Source organism: Symsagittifera roscoffensis, chromosome 7 (genome assembly GCF_963678635.1).
Source record: "Symsagittifera roscoffensis chromosome 7, txSymRosc1.1, whole genome shotgun sequence".
Classification (NCBI taxonomy): domain Eukaryota; kingdom Metazoa; phylum Xenacoelomorpha; order Acoela; family Convolutidae; genus Symsagittifera; species Symsagittifera roscoffensis.
Genome location: NC_087068.1, coordinates 21,208,619 through 21,230,265, shown reverse-complemented (window position 1 = coordinate 21,230,265; position 21,647 = coordinate 21,208,619). Strand labels below are relative to the sequence as shown.

The 21,647-nt window shown below is 36.0% G+C and overlaps 3 protein-coding genes across 3 annotated transcripts in view; 2 read left to right on the top strand and 1 right to left on the bottom strand.

Moving 5' to 3' along the window:
• LOC134851678 (importin-13-like) overlaps window positions 1-11,238 on the top strand; it is a 29,699-nt gene extending 18,461 nt beyond the window's left edge. The window contains exons 4-6 of the mRNA XM_063867862.1: window positions 5,797-6,594; window positions 8,642-8,970; window positions 10,209-11,238. Coding sequence (XP_063723932.1) covers window positions 5,797-6,594; window positions 8,642-8,970; window positions 10,209-11,061 — 1,980 coding nt within the window. The 3' untranslated portion in view covers window positions 11,062-11,238. The remainder of the gene's footprint in view (window positions 1-5,796; window positions 6,595-8,641; window positions 8,971-10,208) is intronic.
• LOC134852172 (ras-related protein ORAB-1-like) overlaps window positions 1-21,647 on the bottom strand; it is a 245,776-nt gene that overhangs the window by 206,781 nt on the left and 17,348 nt on the right. The window lies entirely within an intron of this gene.
• LOC134851439 (alanine--tRNA ligase, cytoplasmic-like) lies at window positions 15,253-21,645 on the top strand. The gene is made up of 5 exons (XM_063867515.1): window positions 15,253-16,032; window positions 17,026-17,217; window positions 17,327-17,981; window positions 20,477-20,884; window positions 21,142-21,645. Exons 1-5 carry the CDS (start codon window positions 15,291-15,293, stop codon window positions 21,641-21,643), a joined length of 2,499 nt encoding a protein of 832 aa, XP_063723585.1. The 5' UTR covers window positions 15,253-15,290; the 3' UTR covers window positions 21,644-21,645.

Sequence of the window (21,647 nt, the reverse complement as noted above, 5' to 3'; positions counted from 1 at the left end):
CTTCATTACATCACAAGCAGTCCTCAACTAAGCCCCTCCTAACACAACTGAGGTTTTTGGAGGCACGAAGTCGAGTGATCAATTCACTGCATCAAAAAAAATCAGAGAAAAGCGAACAGGACTCAACAAAGCACCACCTAACTAACTAAAGAGACTTTTAGAGGCACAAAGTCATGAACGATTACATCTCAAATAACATAATTCCCAAATGTCTTGAAATAAAAATCCCAAATTGCATAAATCTCATGCAACAGTTGTTGTAAATTTTTGTGTGATTAATGTGATAAAGTAAGTAAAAATGTCCAATCAATTGTTGATTGACATTTTATGTCCAAAAGAAACATTGTATATATTTTTTTTTATCAAAAGCGAAAAATCGAAAAGCTTGCATGAATTGAAAGGCTTATTGTGATAATTTTTCCGACATAATTGTCCTTTAACAGTTTGGTGGAAGCAAGTAAAAAAATTTTTCACATGATTTGTTCCTGACATTAAGACAATTGAAATTGACAGAAAACGTTTCAGTTACAAAAAAACCTGAATCAATTACCAATTGGGAAGTTATCTCATTAACTAATAGAAAAATTTACCAAGGATGTTGAGCGCAATATTTTACTTATTCACTGGAAAATTTGTGTTTTTGGGGAAGTTGTTTAACCATTAACTTTGATCGTAGGGGAAATGGTTATTTGCTTGAAAATGGTCTTGGCAGCATCCTTGTTAAACGGCAGATTTTTTGAGCGGAAAAGGCGAGAAGTTGGCGGTTCCTGTAACATAATCAACATATAACTCTGTAAGCACTTCGTAGTGTTCAGGTTCAAGTAATTACTTTTGCCGAGTTGATCTCTGGTCTCTGTTTCTGATGAAACTTGCAATATCGTTACGGATAAGGGTTTATTGCATGACGAGACATTTCTGTCGTCTGTGGAAAGCAATTTTGCAGGATGTTGTCTAGAGAATAGGCGTCTTGGACCTTCCTCTACCTGGCTTAAGGACTCTTCACTCCTGGTTTCTCCCTCATTTGTCTCGGAAAGAAGACTGAGGTAACTGCCAGATTCTTCCTCATTTTGCTCGGAATGGCAAGCATACTCCAGCTCACTGGCTTCGTTGCTTCAAGGGGGTTCTTCAGGACCTTCTGGTATTGTTTCAAGAGCTCTGGGAGGTTGAGTGTCAAATCCGAACGGACTAGTGCTCGGTCCTTCACTATAGAGCGCCAGTTCGGTATAATGGCTGGCCACAGCTGCATTTCGTTCTTTGTCGGTGGCGATTTCATACCAGCTCTCAGCAGTTGCAGCTGTGTGGCCTGTGTGCTTATTTAGTACCTCTCTGTGAAGTTTGCTGTTAATTTTTTCCTTCCAGATTGACGCCGATAGCTTTCGATAGAGGGTTGAATTAAGGATCATGTTTGTGGAACCATGTTGCTTTGGCAAAGGTCTCGCCCAGTTGTTCCCGTAGCTTTTCTGATCAAAATCGTCATGTGTCTCAGTGGGCCTCAATGGCGCAAACAAAAACACATGTTCACTCTTCATGTGGATGCGAAGCTTGGCAAATTGGTCAAGTAACTTCATCTATTGGTCTGTGACAGGTTGGCATTTAACTCCCTCGCAGTTGAAGTTCTTGTGCGTTTTCCGGAGTAGCTTCTGAATTTCCGCAATCTTGGCTCTCTCGCCTGGTCCCTTCTTCAGATTGTGTAGCACTTGGGAGCCAATTCGGTGATATAAAGCTCTAGATCTTTTTAGTGGTGACGGTTGTCCAAGTACTTCGTTCTGAACAAGCTTTTTGTTCCACTTCTCGCAGAATTTCGGAAAGTTAGTGGAGCCATCAAGCTGAAAGTAATTTTTTTGAACAGCTTCACTGATACATCTGAGAATGTCTCTTTGTCAATTCCTGTTCAAGGAAACTAACTATTGTTGCTCGAAGAACTAGAAGATTTTTCGGCTCAGGTAGTGACTTGTTTACTTGTCTTCGGCTTCTACCAGATCCTTTCTCTAATTCTCGCAATGATTTAGCTTTGCTGCGCAAACGTTCAAAATGATTTTTTTTGGAAACTTCGAACTTGGTCAACCAAAATTTGATCTACGAATTTGTCAGGGTTCATCAAAAAGGTTTAGCAGCGACTTTGATGCAAGCACTCTAGGATATATTTTGATCCAGTCGTCAATTTTTATGCCTTCTGTACAAATGACCATCTCTCGCAGCCTTCGAGTTTTACCCTTTAGATTTGACTTGTTAAATGTACTGCTTCGTCCGGTTCCGATTTCTCTCTCTCATTTTTTGATATTTATCTAAAATTTTCTTCTAATTGAAGGTTTTCTTTGTCAGGTATCGGTTTTCTAATCCGAATTTTTTTTCAACCACAGCTTTCTTCAAAATGGATTCTTGAAGCTGCCAGACATTTTCGATTGTGATCCACTCTAGTTTGTGATTTGTTTCCTGCTTCTGAGACTCGGACTGGGGTCTGTGGCGTGATTTTCTATCAAACATAGAGTCACAACGGACTCAGAATGACTGCTTTCTTTCTTCTTCTTCGTTTTCTTCGCCTAACGCTTTTTCCCCGCTCTTCTTGCTAGTAGTCTTTTTTCGATTAGCATGATCAGTATCGGAAGCTTCGTCAGCTTCAAAAAAAGATTCGCCTCTTCTTCTTGGGGGAGGTCTTCGTCTGAGATGTGAGCCAAGGGGTCCCTGAGTTTATTCAAGGACTGAGTGAATTGCTCGCCCATCTCTAGGGTTTCTTCGTCAAACTGGACGATCATGTACGTTGAGCCTGGTAATGGTGCCTGACAGTGCACCCCTTGCAAGAGCTTTTTCATGTCTTGGAAACGAGACATGTGACGAAAAAGTGCTTTCGTTTTCCTTGAATGATGGGTGTCTTTCCCTTAAAAGGTTTTCTGAGCACTGTATTTGATGATTCACCATCTCTTCAATGTAAATCATGGGGAATTTATAACTTGAGCATGTGAAGACAGTACCCTCCTCCTCAATTTTACCTCTTGTAACTGGCTTTTCACTTGTGTGCGGCAGCTCGTCCTGGGGATTTTCTTTAGTCACGATTCTCGTCACCGTTTTATAGTTCTTATTAAGGAACAAAGGTTGGGGCTCTTCCTCACCTCCTTTGGGTGTGTTGTTTGCTTCATCGTTTCTCTCATCGCTCTTGCTGATGATATCAACCGGAATTGACTCAGTGTCTAAGAGTGCCGTTGTTGTCGAGTCTTCTTTCGGGTTGGTAGGAGGGGTGGTGGCGATGGCAAAGATGCTGTCTGGGAAGAAGTTTGATTTTTTGTGTCCTTTGAATTTTCTTCTCTCCATGGCATATACTCCCCCCGTAATCATAGGTGGCTTCTTCGCCTGTCTTTATCGGTCGTAGGGCAATGAACTTAATCTGTTTCACTGATTGCTTGTCGACATAAAGCTTCGGGATTGCATTCGCTAGGGACGGTATACTATCATTTATATAGCGAGCTATTCCACTGTCGCTGCTTGTTGCGTCAATATACAAGTTGTGGGTTGTAGAGACAAAATCATACTCATTGTCTCCAATGAACTTTCGCTGTTCGTACTCAAATTTTGTAATGCGTTGCCGTCTTTAAAATAGTAGGAAGTCGCCTTTCTCAAAATCCTGCTGCGCCACCAGTCCTTTCCCTTTCAAGTCATTAAAGTATTCAATTTTGATTTTGCCAGGGGGATCGCAATCAAGGTATTCGTCTTCCGATTATTTCTCAAACCTTTTTCGTAATCTTCTCACCGCCATTTCAAATCCGAAGATATCTTCTGAAATAACAAGTGGAGTGTTTTTATTTTCAATTATAAAATTGGTTGATTCGATAACTTGACTTGGCTTTCGTCATTCAACAGTTGACTTCCCAACTAAGCCCTTCCTACTCATACTTGATTTTCTTTGAATATTATTTGGACAAAAAACGGTTTTACTAAGTAGTCCATTCATACGCCGCATTTCTATACTTTAAACGAAAAGCTTATGATATTTTAATGGTGTTTGTGAAAATTGAAAGAAAATTTTGAAACGAAAAGTGATTTGAGCATCGAACTTAGAAAACGACAGCGAAAATTTTTTTGAAAAAGAGAAAACCCGAAGGAGAAAGGCAGCTCAGATTTATGATTTTTCAACACTCTCTATCTACTTATCAGCACTCTCAGGTTCCTTAAATTAATGGTGTTACTCAAAATGAAAATCTGCCCCTTCCACAGCCTGAAAAGCTTTTGGGTTGACTTAGATAAAAATTTTGTGGAAATCGGATATTTTTTTGCAAAGTTAGAAGCCTTCAAAAATGGCCCTGAATCGCTATTTTTTGGTATTTTTGAAGGTTTGTAATTTTTTTTTCATATGCTCAAATTGGCAAAAAATTGAAGCCAATCATTTTCCATACCATGCCGCACACCCTCGCAATTTTTTTGAGTCAGTCAAACTTTTTTTGTTAAGTTATGGCCTACCAAAGTTGTCAAAAAAATTTTCGATTTTCACTCAGAACCAAGTTTAAAGACCAATATTTTTTGAGTGCTTAAATTGATTTTTTGATTCTTTGTAAAGTTTTAACAACCTATGGAGTGTCCTTAAAACCAGTCTTATGAACATCGGACCATTTTTTGCAAAGTTATGAGCCTTCAAAAAAGGCCCTGAATCAGGAAATTCGAGATTTTTGTCTTTTTTGGAGGTCCATAACTTTTTTGGTCGAAGACAGCACAAAATCCAAAAGGAAGCTATGCTTTAATTATCTACTGGCACAGTGTTAGCTTAGTATCTTGTTTTTTGACAGAGATATTGAGTCCCAAATTTGCGACAAAAATCGGAAAATTTGAAAATTTTGTCATTTTTTTAGAGAATTTATAAACTTTTTTGAAGGCTTTATAGCTTACTGCGGTTTGTTGCAACTTGAAAAGTAGCAACTTGAGTACCCTTCTCCCAACAACTCACAATAATGTATGAGTTTTGAATGCTTTGTCGCAATTAAAAAAAATTGCGAAAAACCATTCGTTTACTAGCCTCTAAAGTGACAATGATGAAGGAAGCAACTGAATTTAAAATAAATAAAGCAAAAATGATGTTTTTTTTTGTAGTAGGAATTGACAAAAAAAACACGCGCGTTGGATCGGATAAAAAAAATTGACCGAAAAAACCACCTCTGGATTCCACTTTTGATTCTTGGAGCGTTTAAAATCAGTTTTTCGGACTGAATACGAAGTTTTTTTTCCCAATAGGGTATCAACTTGTGTCTATTGCCAAAAATAGAAGTCCCAAGTCTCTCAGACACTGGGAACCCTTTTGAGCCGATGCCTAAAAACGAGGGCTGGCACTTACCAAAAAGTGACTCGGCTAGGCTTGCTAGTTTGGACTAAAAGTTTCGTTTTCGAGGTTAGGTCATTTCATAAATTAGAGCTGAAAATACGATAATCCCAAATTTTTGAATTTTCGTGATAACATTCTTAGAATAAATTTCAGGAGCAACATTTTTTTAAAAAACTTTGTTCGAATTAATTAAATTAATGAGGTATCAAAACCTTTATTTGATTTTTTTAAACGACGAGGCTTCTTACTTTTTAGAAAGAGATCTTTTATCGTGTGTCAGAAAACGAGGTGTTCTAGCTTGTCTTCATTGTTTTGTCGTTTGACTCAGGCTTTTTGTCGTGAGAGATTTAAACCTACAACCTCCAGAAAGACGAGCTGCAGTAAAATTACCTATTGAAATGGATATTGCCTATGCTTTTACAATCCAAACAAAATAGAAACTTATTTGTACGCAGAAATGAATACAGGTATTATCAATGTTTTTTTTTCTCCAGGAAGACCTTCCAGTTTGTCTGGCTTCTTTGGCCGATCAGAACTCCTTGGATCCCAATGTAATGCAATCTCTTACTAGTCATTGTGGCAACCTTATCAACCTCTTCTCACAGCTAATAGTGGTGCTATGCAGGAAATGCCAATACCCTCCGGAACAAATGACAAAAGATTGGAGCTCAGACGAACTGGAACAATTGAGGTGCTACAGAATAGATTGCAATGATTTCATATCTAGTTTCCAATCGCTGCTAGGAGTTGTACCGACCGCTAGTGTCTTGACTCAGATATATTTTTCATCCTTAAGCCAAATGGGTGCTAATAACGGTGGAACCTTGCAATGGCAACTCATAGAAGCTCCATTGTTTCTCCTTAGTGGGTGTAGTAATTTGGGCGAGGCGATTGATTGCTCAATTATAGCAACACCTATTCTCAAAACGTTCCCACAAATTATGACATCACATCCAAAAGTAATGGAGAGTTGCTGCGATTTAATTGGCCAATTGGCTCTGTGGATGTGTGAACAAACTGCGCTTGAAGTTAACTCAGATGTGAATGTACTAAATTACGTCATTAACAGTCTGACAAGTTCATTGGAACTGGGAGAGGAGGTATCTTCGCATGCAGCAATGGCATTGAAAGAAGTTGCAGCGGCTAGTGTTGATGAGTTGCACCCTTTAGCTGTGAATATTTTTGAGAAAGTGAAACCTCTGTTGTATCTGCATCCGTTGCCCAAGTTGACAATCTTGGAGAACTTAGTGTACGCTGTCGGAAAATCTATCAGTTCTCTTCAGAATAAAGAGGTTTGCATGATGTATACTCTTTCAAAGGGTTAATGAACTTTCTCAGACCTTTACTTTTGAGGGCGCGTTTGAAACTGTAGGTTCCATCAGCAGTATAATGTCATGTGCTTTGACATTTGACAGTAAAAAGTTAACACTGTTGATGCTTTTTTCATTCATCGATCGAACCGAAAATAAAGCTAACTGTTTCTTGAACAGTATACATATTAAAATCCCATTTCAGAAGTTTTCAAACTCTGTATGCTTCGCCAGAAAAATCGTCGAAAAATCGTCGGAATGGTTAGAGTGATATATCAAATTAAAGCCCTTTTAGCCCTGATTTTGAAATAAATATAAAAAAATTTCCAAACTTTTTCTCAGTATCGAGAAAATAGCTTCACAAATTTTCAGTCTCAGTACAATTTTGAGCGAGTAATGCGAGCGAGCAGGCTTATTGAAGGATAAGCCGTTAAGCTTTATTTTAACTCTTGTAAACTTCGAGCCGTTTTGGGTGTTACAGTTTTGAATTTTTTCATGTTTCTTTTTTCTTATCATTTTTCCACAAAAACGGTTGCCCACTTTGCCATTTTTTTGTGATTGTCGAATATGCACAAGTTCTAAGGCTTTCTTCAGATTATTTTAAATCGCCATCGCCAACTTGTCATCGGGAACTAGATTTTTTTCCCGTTAAAACTTTTCTTACAAATCTTGCTTGCTTTTCTTCCTTGCTATATTACTGATCCTTAGCACGAGACTTCTTCCCACTTATCGGGTGTGAACGCGATTGCCTCATACGCCGTTTTCTGGGTTTCGACTCCCTTCCGTACCTTGTTTTTTTTTCATTGTGTATCAAATTGAAAATGTTTTTGGGAAAAATTGAACTGGCGGACTTTCGTTTGTCTGCTTATGTTTGGTCGGTTTAGTTGCCACATCGCAGAATTTTTGTGGTGTCAGCAGTTTTTATCCTAGATGCAAGTGTTATATTATTTATTCATGTAATTTGTATAATTAAGAGCCCTGACGTTGTATATGTTCTTTTTTTCCACTTATTCGGACTAAATATTTTCGGCCTTTGTCTTATCGGCTTAGTTGCCTTAATTTGTGTCGCTTATTCGGACTAAATATTTTCGGCCTTTGTCTTATCGGCTTAGTTGCCTATATTTGTGTCGCTTCAAAGGCAAAAATGAAATATTTTTCGAACAATTCAGGTAGTTTGTATTGCAAGATTCCAAAGTTTTAAACTGAATTGGTCAAAAATTTAAAAAAAAAACTGTTTCTTGAGGCATTTTCTTTGTTTTCGACTCACTGGGCGTCTACTTACTTGTTGTTGGCTTAGTGACCGCTCGGTAAATTCTAAAAGCTTATTTAATACTGATGATCATGTTTTTCGACTGTTTTTCTGAACCTCTTTTTAATTTCCGTCTCATTTTTTATTCACTAGCTTGCTATGATACTTTTGCTTTGTATCGCAAAGGATGCGAAGCTCTGCTTCGACTTTTTGTAAACTTTTCCAACCTTCTGTTAGCTTTGTTTGAAATTTTTGAAATCCAAGTGTAGACAATCAACTTAATTTGATAATGATGGAAGGAATTGTCATCTGCTCTGATTAATCTGTTCATTTTTTCTCTGAGATTTTAGGAATAGTAGAATGTATTGTATCTCTTATTGATGAGATTTCATCTAACATTTTACGCTCCATGTTTTGGAACTACTTAAATCCCCCTCTCTAAAGTGTCTACTAAAGAATCCCCACCCCTCTAAAAAGAATCAAAATTTATAGTTGTCCAAACAAGGCAGAATTTATACCTTGAAGTTCATTTCTTTTTGGTAGATTAAACAGCTGTTTTCTCTTGAGATTTCTAATTTTCCGACATTCTGATTGTTCCCATGAAGAAGATGAAACTAGATGCTTGCTGAAATTAGATCCCATGTTTTAAACATTTTTTGAAACCAAATTTTTGTTTGTTGGTTTAGGGGACAGTTTAGTTGGTATCTTTTGATTCCATTTGGTCACCCTGTTGCAGCTACGTATGACGTATAATGCTCATAACTTGCTTTCTTATTCCAGATTCTAAAAATTACAGAAGATCTGCTGAAGCCGCACACTGAACGCTTGCTGAAATTTTTGAACTCAGACATCAATGAAAGCAACACAACTGATCATGTTTTTATCCAAGTACACACTAACGCAGCCATAGCAGCTGCTCATATATGGATTACTTTGACAACACAACTGGTGGCGAGTATAGAGTGTGGCCCTACGGAGGATGACGACGGGGAGAGTGATTCGGGAGCTGGGGTCGGGTGGACTAGGCCTGGCAATGAAGTGGATGCATGTATTGTGTTGTTACAAGAGATTGATCCAGTGATCAAATTATTAATGGATAGATATCCAAAGTTAGTGCCAAAACCTGCAATTATTAGTACTAACGAACATAAAGAGAAACTTTATAATCGGGTGTGTTTTTCCTCAGCCAGAAGTTTAATACCAAACTTTGCATGAATCTACATTTTTGATTTAGTTTGACTTGAGAGAAACCAAAAACGCTTGAGCCTGCTTCATGGCCTCTCCATGAAAAAATTGTCTCGCTTACTTCGACAAATAACATCCAATTGACGAAATTCAGAAAAGAAATGAATACTTACCATATCATTCTTAGAATGTGTTCGTTATCGCAAATAGAAATATATATATTTTTTGATTTCACAGTTTAAGAGTAATTAATGTAGTGAAGACTTATATAGATCTTGCTGATCTTTTTTTTGTTTTTTTTTAGGAAAAGTCTAATAACTATAGTTGTGCATTCATACATATTGATGCATTTTTGAATGCACTTAGGTATATATGCATTTTTTGAGTTCAATTGAAATTCATCTGCTGAAGGTGACATAAATAGAACTCTCCAAATACGAACGTGGATTTGGCGCGAAAAAACGTGAACGGTTTCTAGTTTCGAAAGTGGAATTTAATTTAAAGATTTCAATCGGAATAAAAATTTCACCTATTGATCCAGTTTTCTCTAGTTGGGTTCTGTTATCAAAAAAGCATCAATCATAAATTGTTCTAAAAATTCAAACAGCTTTAAGGGCATCATCTATTTTTTCTTTGAAATTCGAAGGTTGAGATTTTTTCAACTAAGTCAGTGTTATTTTTATGTTTACTTGCGTTCATTACTCTTTTCCAATCTTCGATTGGCATTGTTTTTAATATTTGATTAATGTAGCGTCAAAAAAAATGGTCTGAATACTTTCTTGTTTTGGACTCAGTTAGACACTTTCTGAATAGAGGCTGAACTCCAAAATAATTTCTTCTGTAAAGTTAAAGTTATTTTTAGCTATTATTCAAATCTTTCTTTATTTTGTATAAATCATAAATCAGCGTGAACATAACCCTCTGTGCTTTTTGCACAGAAACTGGTCATCCTTGTTTTGGTTAGAATCTAATACCGAATGTCAGAAAATAATATTTTTTAGCCAATCAGAATTCAGTATCCAAAGATCAGATATTCAGTATTCGAATTAAGCTGGTAAATCAGACTTTTTAAAGGACGCAGATTGGTTGAATCTTTTTTCATCGGTCATTTTGTCATGAAAGTCAATTTTGTCATGAAAGTCAATTCCGATTTCTGTTTAAGTAAAGAAGTGGTTGTGAACGACGTTTGCAGTCTCTACAAGCGCACATACTACAACATCAGACACAGAATAACCCCAGCCAGTTCTCAAATATGCTTTTACGCCATGAAGTTCCTATCCTGTCCCTCGGAAGGTCTATCTCATCCTACAAGTCTGCTACATATCTTTACTACACAAAACCTCCTGCCCGATGTCCAAACTGCATGTTCTGTGATCCAACAGTCTTTTCAGCTGATCACAAAAAACGCTCTGTGTAATGACTCAAACAACCAGTCTGCTCATTTTTATGCAGATCCGGATTTCCTGGCTGAGCTTTTCTACTGGATTGGAGACCTTTTGAAAGAGCGTCAAGAGTCAATGATTTTTCAAAATTCGATTGGATCCGATGACGACTTGCTGTTTTCAGTTTTTCAGATTTTGTCTTTAAATATGAACAGACAAGAGTCGTTAGCTTTTCGGAACTGCATTTCAGCGTTGACAGAATTTGTAAAGCTTTCAGCAACTAATCAAAGTTTAGCCAACATGCAGAAATGTTGCATCGAAGGAATGCCGTTCATCGTGGAAAACATTTGCGATGCCATAACAGGAATGGTTTCAAACATCAATGGTCTAGACGCTTACGCGAATATTCTAGTTCAGCTGAGTAGTAATTATGGACCGGGACTTGAATGTGAGCTGAAAAATTGTCTCGCCAAGAGCAAATATTCGGCCACTCAAAGCTCAGAGGCAGAGAGAGCTTACTTTATTTCAAATGTGCTGAAAGAAAAAAGTTCGAAAGCCAATATGCGGGAGGTGATCGCTAATTTCAACGTTTCGTGTGTAGGATCTCAGTCCAATTCCTTGATCATTACATAAAATAGTGACTGATTTTTTAGAAGCCCTGATGACAAATTACTACAATTGAAGTTGAGTTTTGTGTTGTAGCTGCATATTTGTGAATATTTGTAATTTAGACAAAGCTTAGTTTCGAAACATTTTCTGCTTTAGTTTGTATAGTCCAATTTAATTTCAAATCATTTTATACTTGTCAAACTATATAGGGGACTCTGAGATTTAAAAAAAAAAGATTTGATCAAAATTTTTTATTGCATATAGTTCGTTGCGTAGCTTGAAGTGCGTATTCAAATTTTTATTAGATGCGTTTTTCTTTCGTTTTTTTAAGAGCCGATGAGCGAAGACTCTATACGTCTCGACGATTTTCCTGAAATTAGTTCAGGCTCAAATTTGATTTTTGCGATTTGAATTTTGATTTCTTTTTCAGTTCGTTCAGTTCTTTTCTTAAAAGGAAGGCAAACTCCACTATCGAACAGCAAGTGTAAAGCTCACGAAAAACGTGATGTGCTCCTAGTTTCGAAAAAGGATAAAAATTTTCGGGTTTCCCTGTGGAACAAAAGCTTAAGCTGTTGATCCAGATTTTTCAAATTGGGTTAATTCATCAAAACAATGTCATTCATAAATTGGTTTCAGAGCCTTTTGGCCATATATTATTCAAAGAAATGATTTTGTTTTCTGCTTTGTCTTTTCAACACTGTCTGTTAGTTATGTTTTTTTTTCATTAGGAAGTCGGTTTTTTCCTTTTCCGCCACCACACAAGCATCAATTTTATGGTTGAACGAAATTTTTTTACAAGGTTAATTATGAAGGCAATATATGTTTTGGTTTTGGTTTTTTAATGTTTTTTCTTTTTTACTTTTCTCAAAAACTACTCTCCAAAATCTGAGATTTAGTTTCAATAGAACGTACGGGTTGTGGGGATCTCCCTTGCATTAGTGGTAACGCTCAAATTCACACAAAAACTTATGACCCTCAGAAAAGTCAAATATTTGATTTTTTGACCGTTTTTTCAAACTTTTTGTACTATTCTATCCCTGCAGGTTGAAAGAATTACCTATGACCTAGTTTTCTCTAATTGGGTTAGATTTTGAAAGTAAGTAACAAAATTAGCTGAAAGAACTTTCTTTTGGACGCTTGTGAAAATGGATGCAATTATTAAGTTGTTTTTTTGATTTACTTTTGTTAATTAAGAGTCGATGAACGTAGTTCAGACTCTTATAAACGTCGCGATGACTTTTTTTTTCATTTTTTTTTTCAGGGTTTCTTTAAATGCTATGAAAAAGAAGTGCGTTCAGATTTATATATGCACATATGAATGCCCTTAGGTATATATGCACTTTTTGAGTTCAATTCAAGGTCCTTTGCTAGAAGGTAGGCAAAATGCACTCTCCAATTATGAAAGCTGAAATGGCAGGAAAAAACGTGATCGATTTCTGGTTTCAAAAGTGGAATTTTTCAAGATTTTTGAGCTGAATATAAATTTTTCCTAGAAATCCAGTTTTCTCAAATTGGGTTATTTTAAAAAAAAGTCTCAATTTTATATTGCTCTTGAATTTCAAAGAGCTTCAAGGTCGCATTTGTTGGTATGAAGTTCGATTGAATTTTCAAAAATTAAATCAATTGTGTTTGCTCTTTCTTTGCGTTCAATGACTCCTCGCCAACTGTCTGTTCGCTATGTTTTATTTTTTTTAGCTGTCCAGGCATTTTTACCGTTCTTATTTGATACTCAAACAATTATTTAACTTTGCAATATGGCTTTTTTGTGATATAGTCACTCAACTTGAATTAAAACATTCCAGCATACATCAACGATATTTTCAGCTTATATTCCTAATCAAAATTGTCTGCCGAGAACCAACGCTAGGCCCAAGGCCCTTTAAATATTAGCCCTGGTTGAATAAAATATGTAATAATTGAAAACATTTGAGAATTAGTTGAATTTACGTTATTGAAGTTATTCGAAAATTTATGCTTCTACTTAATGCAGTCTGCTTCAATTAGCTCCAGTTAGTAAAGCGAGTGAATATTGTTAAAAATTTATGCAAGTATTTAATTTTATTTACCCATTTTCTCAAATGCGAAATGTAGTGTATTATTATGGAGAGTTTGTTTCTAACCTAAGTCGCAAATAAAATGCTCATTTGGTGGCAATTATGGTATATTTTAATTTATTCATACTTAAGCTTATTTAAGCATAAACAATTCATTGGCATATGTTGCTGCTTTGTTTTTGGCCAGTGTTAGGTCATATTTGCATGTATTATGAAAAATGTATGGGATTTGTTGTTTTTCGTTTTTTTTCTGCGACGCTTTGGAAAAATTTTGCACTTCTCGCAGAAATTTCATTTCTTCTCAAAAACTACTGTTTCGCACAAAAATGGTACGAATAGAAAAACCGGTTGCTCCTCGTTGTGCCTCCTTATTTTGCTAGTCTTTTTTCGTTTTACCTCACGTTTTACGGCCTTAGAAATTTTCAGTAGGGGAATTTTGGCCTATTTGTTTTGAATTTTTTGATGTTCTCAAATATTTAATGCACAAATCTGAAATGAAGATTTCAAGCAAAAGAATTTATGAGGATCTTCCCTTCTCCCCGTTTTCAATGGTCGGAGCAAAAAAAAGTTGAAAATTATAGCTTAAAATATTTTATTTTTGCTATTGAACTTAATTTAGCGAAGATTTGATCGAATTGAATTTTCCTTCACTTCAATGTCGGTTAAATCTTTGAGTTCGTTTTAAGTTGTTTGCTTAAATCGTTTTAAAATGAAAAACAAATATCACTCTCCAGTAACAAATTGGCTACAAAAAACGCGCTTGTTGGATTCTAATTTTATCCCTGCAGGTTGAAAGAATTACCTATGACCTAGTTTTCTCTAATTGGGTTAGATTTTGAAACTAAGTAACAAAATTAGCTGAAAGAACTGCAAATCTTACTTACGTAAGCGATTATGCCCTTGCGTTTTGATATGTATATATATATATATATATATATATATGCCCGTTGAAAACGTGTTTTTTGGACAGTTATTCTTTTTTCAGAAACTAATTCGCTGATTCTGAGAGTGATAGTTCATTAAAAATAACATAATGTGGCTTAAATTCTCCCTGCGTAATTTGTTTTATCCTGTTATTTTTTGTACTAAAGCTGATATGGACTTCGGAAAAATTCCTTGTTATATGTTTACCGAATTTTTTAAAAAAAGGTTTCATCACTTTTCTCAAAAACTAGCCAGATCTGATTTTAAGAGTTCAAGCTAAAAAATCAGGGTGCGGAAATCTTCAATCTGAAAATCAGGGTGTAGAAACCAGAGATTATTCTCATGCTTTAATAAAGAAAAGTTTATGGATTTAGGAAATTTTGATCAATTTTTGGATTTTTTTGTCGAAACCTTACCAGCCAAGCCTGAGATAAAGGCTATATTTGAAAGCGGGTAGTAGTTCTCTCCTATAAATAAGCGGCTAATTCCCTACTTGAGCAGAGAAACACAAGGGTTTAGCGTAAAGTCCATTTTTTGAAATTTTGAAAATTACGCTTTTCCGTCTCAGTACAATATATGATTAAAAAGGTTAGAACAGGTAGATCCAGCGTTAGCTGGGCCACTAGTTCATTTCCAAGCGACCGTGGCGCAGATGCGAGGACGTGAGACTCCTAATCAACAGGTCGGATTTTCTAATCGGAACATCTAAATAGTTTTATTTTTTTTTGGTCTAATTTTTGATGCAATTCAATACAAACTGTAGCTGCTTTATTGGTGACTAGTGTTATTAAAAATACAAGTGGTCGTGAAGCAGATGTGAAAACGTGATACTTCTAATCTCGACAATTTTTTTTGCAAGGTGTATGTTTATTCTTTTCCTTATTTGACTTCGTTTTGTCTGTTTAGAGCTCAATTTTTTGCATTTTCCTCGCTTGTGTTTGCAAAGCGCAGCTTCGCCTCTGTATAAAACTTTGTTTCATATATAGCTGTGCCTCACTCTCAAAAAGAAAAATTAATAAGTTTTTTCCGATTTTTTTCCCTTATAGTGTCTCAATGGTAACTGGTCAGATGGAGTGATTTATAATAATGAAGCCAGTTATTGAACTGAGTTTTAAAGTGTTCTCTTCGTTTGATCCGTTATATCAGCGCTTCTGGATCTGATTTCGATTTTTCTTTTTTTTTTTTTTTTTTTTTCATCTATTTTGGCAGAACTGAAGTACTCTCTGCTTTCAGATGATGTGATTTGACATAATCGTAAATGTATTTGAACTCTTTATGTCTTACCGAACCATCCGCAAGACATTCATTGACTACTTTACTAAACACGGTCACACTCACGTGCCATCGTCACCCGTTGTGCCTTCATTCCATGACAAATCATGTCTCTTTGTCAACGCCGGAATGTTCCAGTTCAAAAACCTCTTCTTGGGGCAACAACATCCAGATTACCCGGGTTTGAAAAGAGCTGTGAACTCTCAAAAGTGCGTGCGGATTAGCGGAAAGCACAACGATTTAGACGTCGTGGGTAAAGATGGTAACCATCACACGTTTTTTGAGATGCTCGGTAATTGGTCTTTTGGGGACTACCCGGCTGAAAAAGCATGTCACATGGCGTTGGACCTTCTAGTAAATCACTACAAATTGCCATTTGAAAAATTGTTTTTCACTTACTTCGGCGGAGGTAACAACTTACAGCCGGACTTGACAGTGAGGGATATCTGGATATCTCTTGGAGTCCCAATTACTCAAATAGTGCGTGGACACCTGCCAATGAAGGACTTTGTTAGGCCACCTATGACAGATAATTTTTGGGCGATGGGTGCTTCGGGACCTTGTGGAACTTGTACAGAGATCTACTATGATATAAATGGAGTCATGCATGATCGAGAGTATTTCTACGTGAAGCATATTGATGAGCTGGAGGAGATCTGGAATATAGTGATGATTAATTATAACCGCCAAGCGGACAGTGGCAACTTGGTGCCCCTCTCCCAAAACCACGTCGACACTGGAATGGGTCTGTATGGCTGCAGAGTCAGTTAACCGTTTTATTGTCACTTTTCGTCAAAAAAAATAAATGTTTTAGTTCTCAAAGATTTTCTTCAAAGTTAAAATGTTTTTAATGTAATTTTTAGAATTTTGGTCCTAAATTTCATCGTTTGCTTGTGGTTTCTTAAGTGCCAATGAATGTCGGGTCTAGATTTGATTTTCCGAGGTTTGACTTTTTTCAAGCTTAACCTGAATTCATTTACTGAACGGAAGGCAAAATATGATCGCGAAAAAAGTTAATTATTCCGACCATTGAAAATGGGGGGAACTTTATATTGGGGCGTGTTTTAGTTTTTGTTCCGAGCGCTGAAAATGGGTAGGAACTTTGTATTCGGGTGCGTTTTAGTTCTTTTTGATTTTTATTTTTTGTTTTCTTAGTCATTTTTCTACAATTTTTGCCTAATTTTTTAAAATTTTTTTTCTATATTAGTTTTTGTTTTCTTAGTCATTTTTCTACAATTTTTGACTAATTTACTATGACTGTCGAATATTCCTAAGTTTCAATTTTTCGTTCAGATCTTTTTATCACTCCTCGCAGAAAAAAAACGACACTAGTATGAAAAAAAAACATTTATAGTATTTTTTTCCTATGGTCGGAACATTCTGTGCTACTTGCTCAGTAACCGGCTATCCTTGTTAATTTTTGGTTTCGAAAGAGGGTTTGATTTTACAGAGATTCCAGCGGTATAAAAACTTATCTATTGATCACCCAGCTTACGATCATGAAATATTCTGGAAATGCAAAGAGCATCAAGCTCAAGATTATATGTTTGTTCTTTGAAAACCCCGAAATCGAATTTTTTTTTTATCAATCATTGTTTTTCGATTTTGAGTTCATTGACAGTTTTCCAAATGTTTGTTGGCTATGTTTTCTTTTCGCTGATTTATGATGAACAAAAACTAAAAGTTTTAATAATATTGCTCATCAAGAAAAGTGTCAATAATTATGGATTACCGTCAGGTTTCGAACGACTAGTGAAAGTATTGGAGGGAAAGAATTCGAACTACGAGACTTCATTATTCACCCCACTTACTGAATATTTTGAAAACGCAAACGGGAAAAAGATGAAGTTCCTTGATTGTGAAGATGTAGACAAGCAAGCTTTTCAGACACTGTTGGATCATATGAGGTGTTTGAGTGTAGCTATTACAGGTACGCCAATGTTATTATTATTTTCACTAATTCGCTGAGCTATGATGCCTAAGTTCAGATCAATCTAAGTTGGATTGATAAATAATCCAAGACATGTTCCTCATTTCAGACGGTGCATCATTCTCTTCCGGCGGCCGGGGACCCGCACTCAAACAGCTGATGAAAAGATCAATCTGGTTTGCAGAGCGCATTCTCCAAATCGAACGTCTCGATTGGGAGAAAATTGTGAATATAATGGCAGATACATACAGCGATAGCTTCCCCGAAATAGGTGCAAATCAAGAATGCACTATAGAAGAGCTAGTTGGGGAAGACTTAAAATCGCGGAAAAGTTTGTACAGCGCAGAAGAAATATTTAAAAAACAAATTTCTCAAAAAAGTTTCAATTTGGATAGAGTAAGGAAGTTATATGAGACACATGGTTTACCGTTGGAGGTTGCGCGTTTGTTATGCAGAGAAAAGGGAATAAAGTTTTCCACTCATGACATCGTAAAGATTCAGTCTTATACTGCTGTTCAGAACCCTCAGTTTGCATCTACGCCCTCTTTCATTCCCGATCTGATTCCCGTTTATCCCGAGTTCAAATCTTTCATGGCGAAAAATGGAGTTGAGTCACATTCGGTGCTGATCAGGAAAGACTTGTCGTTGGAAGGTGTTAAGATTTTAGCGATTAAGCAGAGAGAAAGAGTTGTTCAAAGTAAAGCGAAGGATGGTTTCGCATCTATTGTACTGGATAAAACGTGTTTCTTTCCAGCCAAGGCAGGGTATGTTATGGAGTTTTCAGCTATTTTCACAAGCTTAGTGGAGAGTTTGAGTTAAAGTTAGATTGTTTGTTACTTCCAATTTTTGTTTTTATCTAAATTTGATTGAAGCTCTTCAGCTCCAAGAATTATTTTAAGGGTCAAGCGTGTTCAAATTTCAAATTGACGTCTTAGGAAGTTAAGTTCTAGCTTATGATATTAGTTAAGAGTTCTGATATGTTTTTATCACCGAAGTTTTTATCACCGAATTTAAATAAGCAGTTTTTAAAGTTTTATCTAACACTTCCCCGTCACGTAATCTTCAAAAAAAATAATCTTTTTTAAAATGTGTGTGGAAAAAACGTTGATTCAATTTATTTTCGAATGAGTCAAATTGCAACAATGAATTTTGTTTACTGAAGCCATTTATTTTTTTCTACGCAAATTTCTCTCCAATTTTTTTGTTTTTTTTTCGGTTTGGATTTTTCTGAGCTACTTGCACAGGAACTGGCTATCCAGTGGCTTTTTTATTCAATCCAGTCTCTAATATCATTTCAATGCTTCGATATTTTCAATGTGTCGCTTATCTTTTACGATGAGTCTCTAAGCATAGTTTATGACACGAAAAAACGTGCTGAAACTACGTGATCACTTATCCTCTCCCTAAAACATTTAAGAATTGATTAGAATGGAGCCATTCGAACTGATTTTTAATGAAAGTTTTTTCTGGTATTTTCCCAAAAAGCTTGAAATTAAGAAAAACAGTGCAAATCTATAAACATGGAGATTAAAAAAACTCCATATTTCAACCAATTTCACTAATTCGATAAACATCAAATTCAATAATAGGAACGATATTCGAAAAGTTAATAATATCATCATATGAAAAGTTTCCAAATTTTTATCTCCTTTCCATTAAATAATTTAGTTTCGTAACAAACGGTCAGCTGTAGACGCAATTGTGACCCCTAATTGAAATCATATAGAAGGACATAGACAATCAAGACACCCTAACCCAGTGCACTTTCCTTGACTTAAAGAAAGCATTTGATACAGTAGATCACTCTATACTTCTGATTAATCTCTATTGTTTTGGTTCTAGAGGGCCAGTTCATCAACTTCTTAAGCAGCAACTGTTAAGGCGTTTATCCGGATTCCAATCTAATAATTCATAACCACATCAAAAAATTAGAAAATCGCATGCTTCAGTTCTGTGGACTCTTTTATCAAATTCGCAAATACTTGTCCTCAAAACCAATAATCATAGCGTACAACGCTTGCGCTCAGTCAGTTCTGCAATATGAAAAACTTGTATATGCTAGCACTTAATCTCATCAATCACATCTTTTGAAATGAAAATTAAACATATCGTCAAAATAATATTTCACAAACGCAAAAACGAGTCAGTTTGCGACGGAAGAGCAAAAAATTAGATATTTTAAGTACATATTTTTCTGCATAAGGAATTGAAATTGTTGACTGAAATTCTCAGGAGATACCAAAGTAGATGAATTTAGGGACTCCATAAAAGATGACGAGATAGCTCGGTAGAAAAGGCGAAATCTAGCAAAAATACCATCAAATGTAAACTTTATTAGAAGTCGATGAACATAGTGATAAAGGTATTAGTGATGGTGTTTTCGTTTTCTGAAAAAGTATTAAAGTGCTCTAATTATTCTTGCGAGAGCAAGTGTCTTGCAATCGGGAACTATACTTTTTATCGTAAACAGCTTTTCTTACAAATCTTCTCTTTCTTATTCTTCTATTCTCTTAAGAGTCGATGAATGTAGTTCAGACTCTTATATAAATCGCGATGTTTTTCAGTTTTTTTATTCAGGAACAGCCCTGAAATTTATTTAGGTTCGAATTCAATTTTTCGTTGTTTGACTTCTGATTTTTTTCTAAGTTCAGTTCATTACTTTGTTGCAAGAAAGGCACACTCTACAATCGAACAGCGAAAGTTAAAAAGTGTCGAAAAACATGATCGACTTTTAGTTTCGAAAACGGAATTCAATTTTCAGTTTTTCCAGCAAAATAAAAATTTACCTATTCATCCAGTTTTCTCAAATTTGTTTAGTTGTATCGGAAAAGTGCCAATCATCTATGTTCTAGAATTTCCAAGAGCTTAAAGGTCATCTTTTTTTCTTCGAAATTCGAAAGTTGAGATTTTATCCAAAAATAAGTAAATTTTTTTTTGCTTAATTGCGTTCATTGATTCTTTTCCAATTGTCTGCTGACTATGTTCTATACTATATAAGCATAAAAACAGAGAAACTGCAGATGCAAAAGTTATCTTTTTTCTGACTTGAGGCGCCCGAAAAGAGGTTCTTGTGGCGTCCTCTCAATCTACATATTTGTAAACCAGTTAATGATAACCTTGTTATAATAATGGTAACCCTAGATTGGAAGCAATTTATTTTTGTTTTATTTCTAAACCAGTAGCCATGAGGTTATGAATTCTTTTTAACAACATCTTAGTAATCAATAAAAAGTTTTTGTTTAATATTTTGTACACTCAGGAGCGTATCGGACAGTGGAACTCTGGTGTCTGATGACTACGAATTCCAAATCGAACGGGTCGAATGTCTAAATGACCTACTGATCCACCATGGGACCTTCAAGTGCTTATCAGACACCGAGTCTGTGGAAGGGCTGAGCTTCAGAATGCAGGTGGACGTTGAAAGACGACTTGCAATTGCACGAGCGCATACTTCAGTTTTAGTAGTGGCGCACAATTTGGCCAGAGAATATGCGATTAAAAACAAAGAATTGAATATAGTGGACGTAGAAGTGGGCTTTGATCGAGCTATTTTGAGGGTTATGTTTGACCCCAGTTTGAAGTCAGGCGTGTATCAGGGACGGAGCTGGGCAGAGGTTGCGAGGACTTGTTCGCTATACGTGGATAAGTCGCATGCTCATAAAAACGAGTAAATAAGCATTTTGGTTTTCAAAATCAATGATCGTTCTTTCCTTAATCAAAATCAAAGGTCTTGTTTTTATCAGTTGACTGAACTCATATGAATGAAAGTTTTTTTTTTACATTTCGTCTATTTTTCTTCGGTCAACCAATTTGTTGATGTAAGAGAGCCAAGGTTCTCCATTTATTTATCAACTACTCTAAACTTTGTTTTTGGTGTTGAATTAATACTTCTGTTATTAGCGTTTGTGGTATTGATCATTTTAGATCTGAACCAGAAGGAAGTTTAGTCCCGGAAGAGGATATTTTCTTCTTCGATGAGAGAGTGACCCCGTTTCACAAACTTATTTCATACCCTTCAGCTACTTACTTTGCTCCGAACCTCAACTTATCCAGCAGGAATCTCGAAAAAGTGTCGAAGAGTCCTCATATCCTCAGCTGTGCGCCATTCACATCGGAGGTTCTGTCTCTTAGTCGTTTGGAAATAATCGATTTCAAAAAATCCAAGGATGGGCATCATAAAGTTTATATTACCTCTGGTCCAGTTGCGGAAGATATATATCAATCAAGCGAAGATGTAGCTGACGGTCTAGGTGCAATTTATGAGATTCCGAATACCACTGAACAAGGGTACGCTTTGAAAGAATTAGCCAGGGGGAAGATTTTATCATTCAGGTTTAGGTTTCTCCTGATGGCGAAAAAAGTGCACATTGCCAGTCAAGCTGGTTCAAAATACTTTGGTCTTTTCAGTCCCGATAAATTCAAATGACTGT

Bases quoted from the DNA above. Each gene is read 5' to 3' on its own strand.
- LOC134851439 (XM_063867515.1), top strand. From the start codon at position 15,291: ATGTCTTACCGAACCATCCGCAAGACATTCATTGACTACTTTACTAAA. The intron at 17,218-17,326 runs GTACGCCAATGT...TCCTCATTTCAG, and splicing joins TTTGAGTGTAGCTATTACAG to ACGGTGCATCATTCTCTTCC. The intron at 20,885-21,141 runs GTAAATAAGCAT...TGATCATTTTAG, and splicing joins TCGCATGCTCATAAAAACGA to ATCTGAACCAGAAGGAAGTT.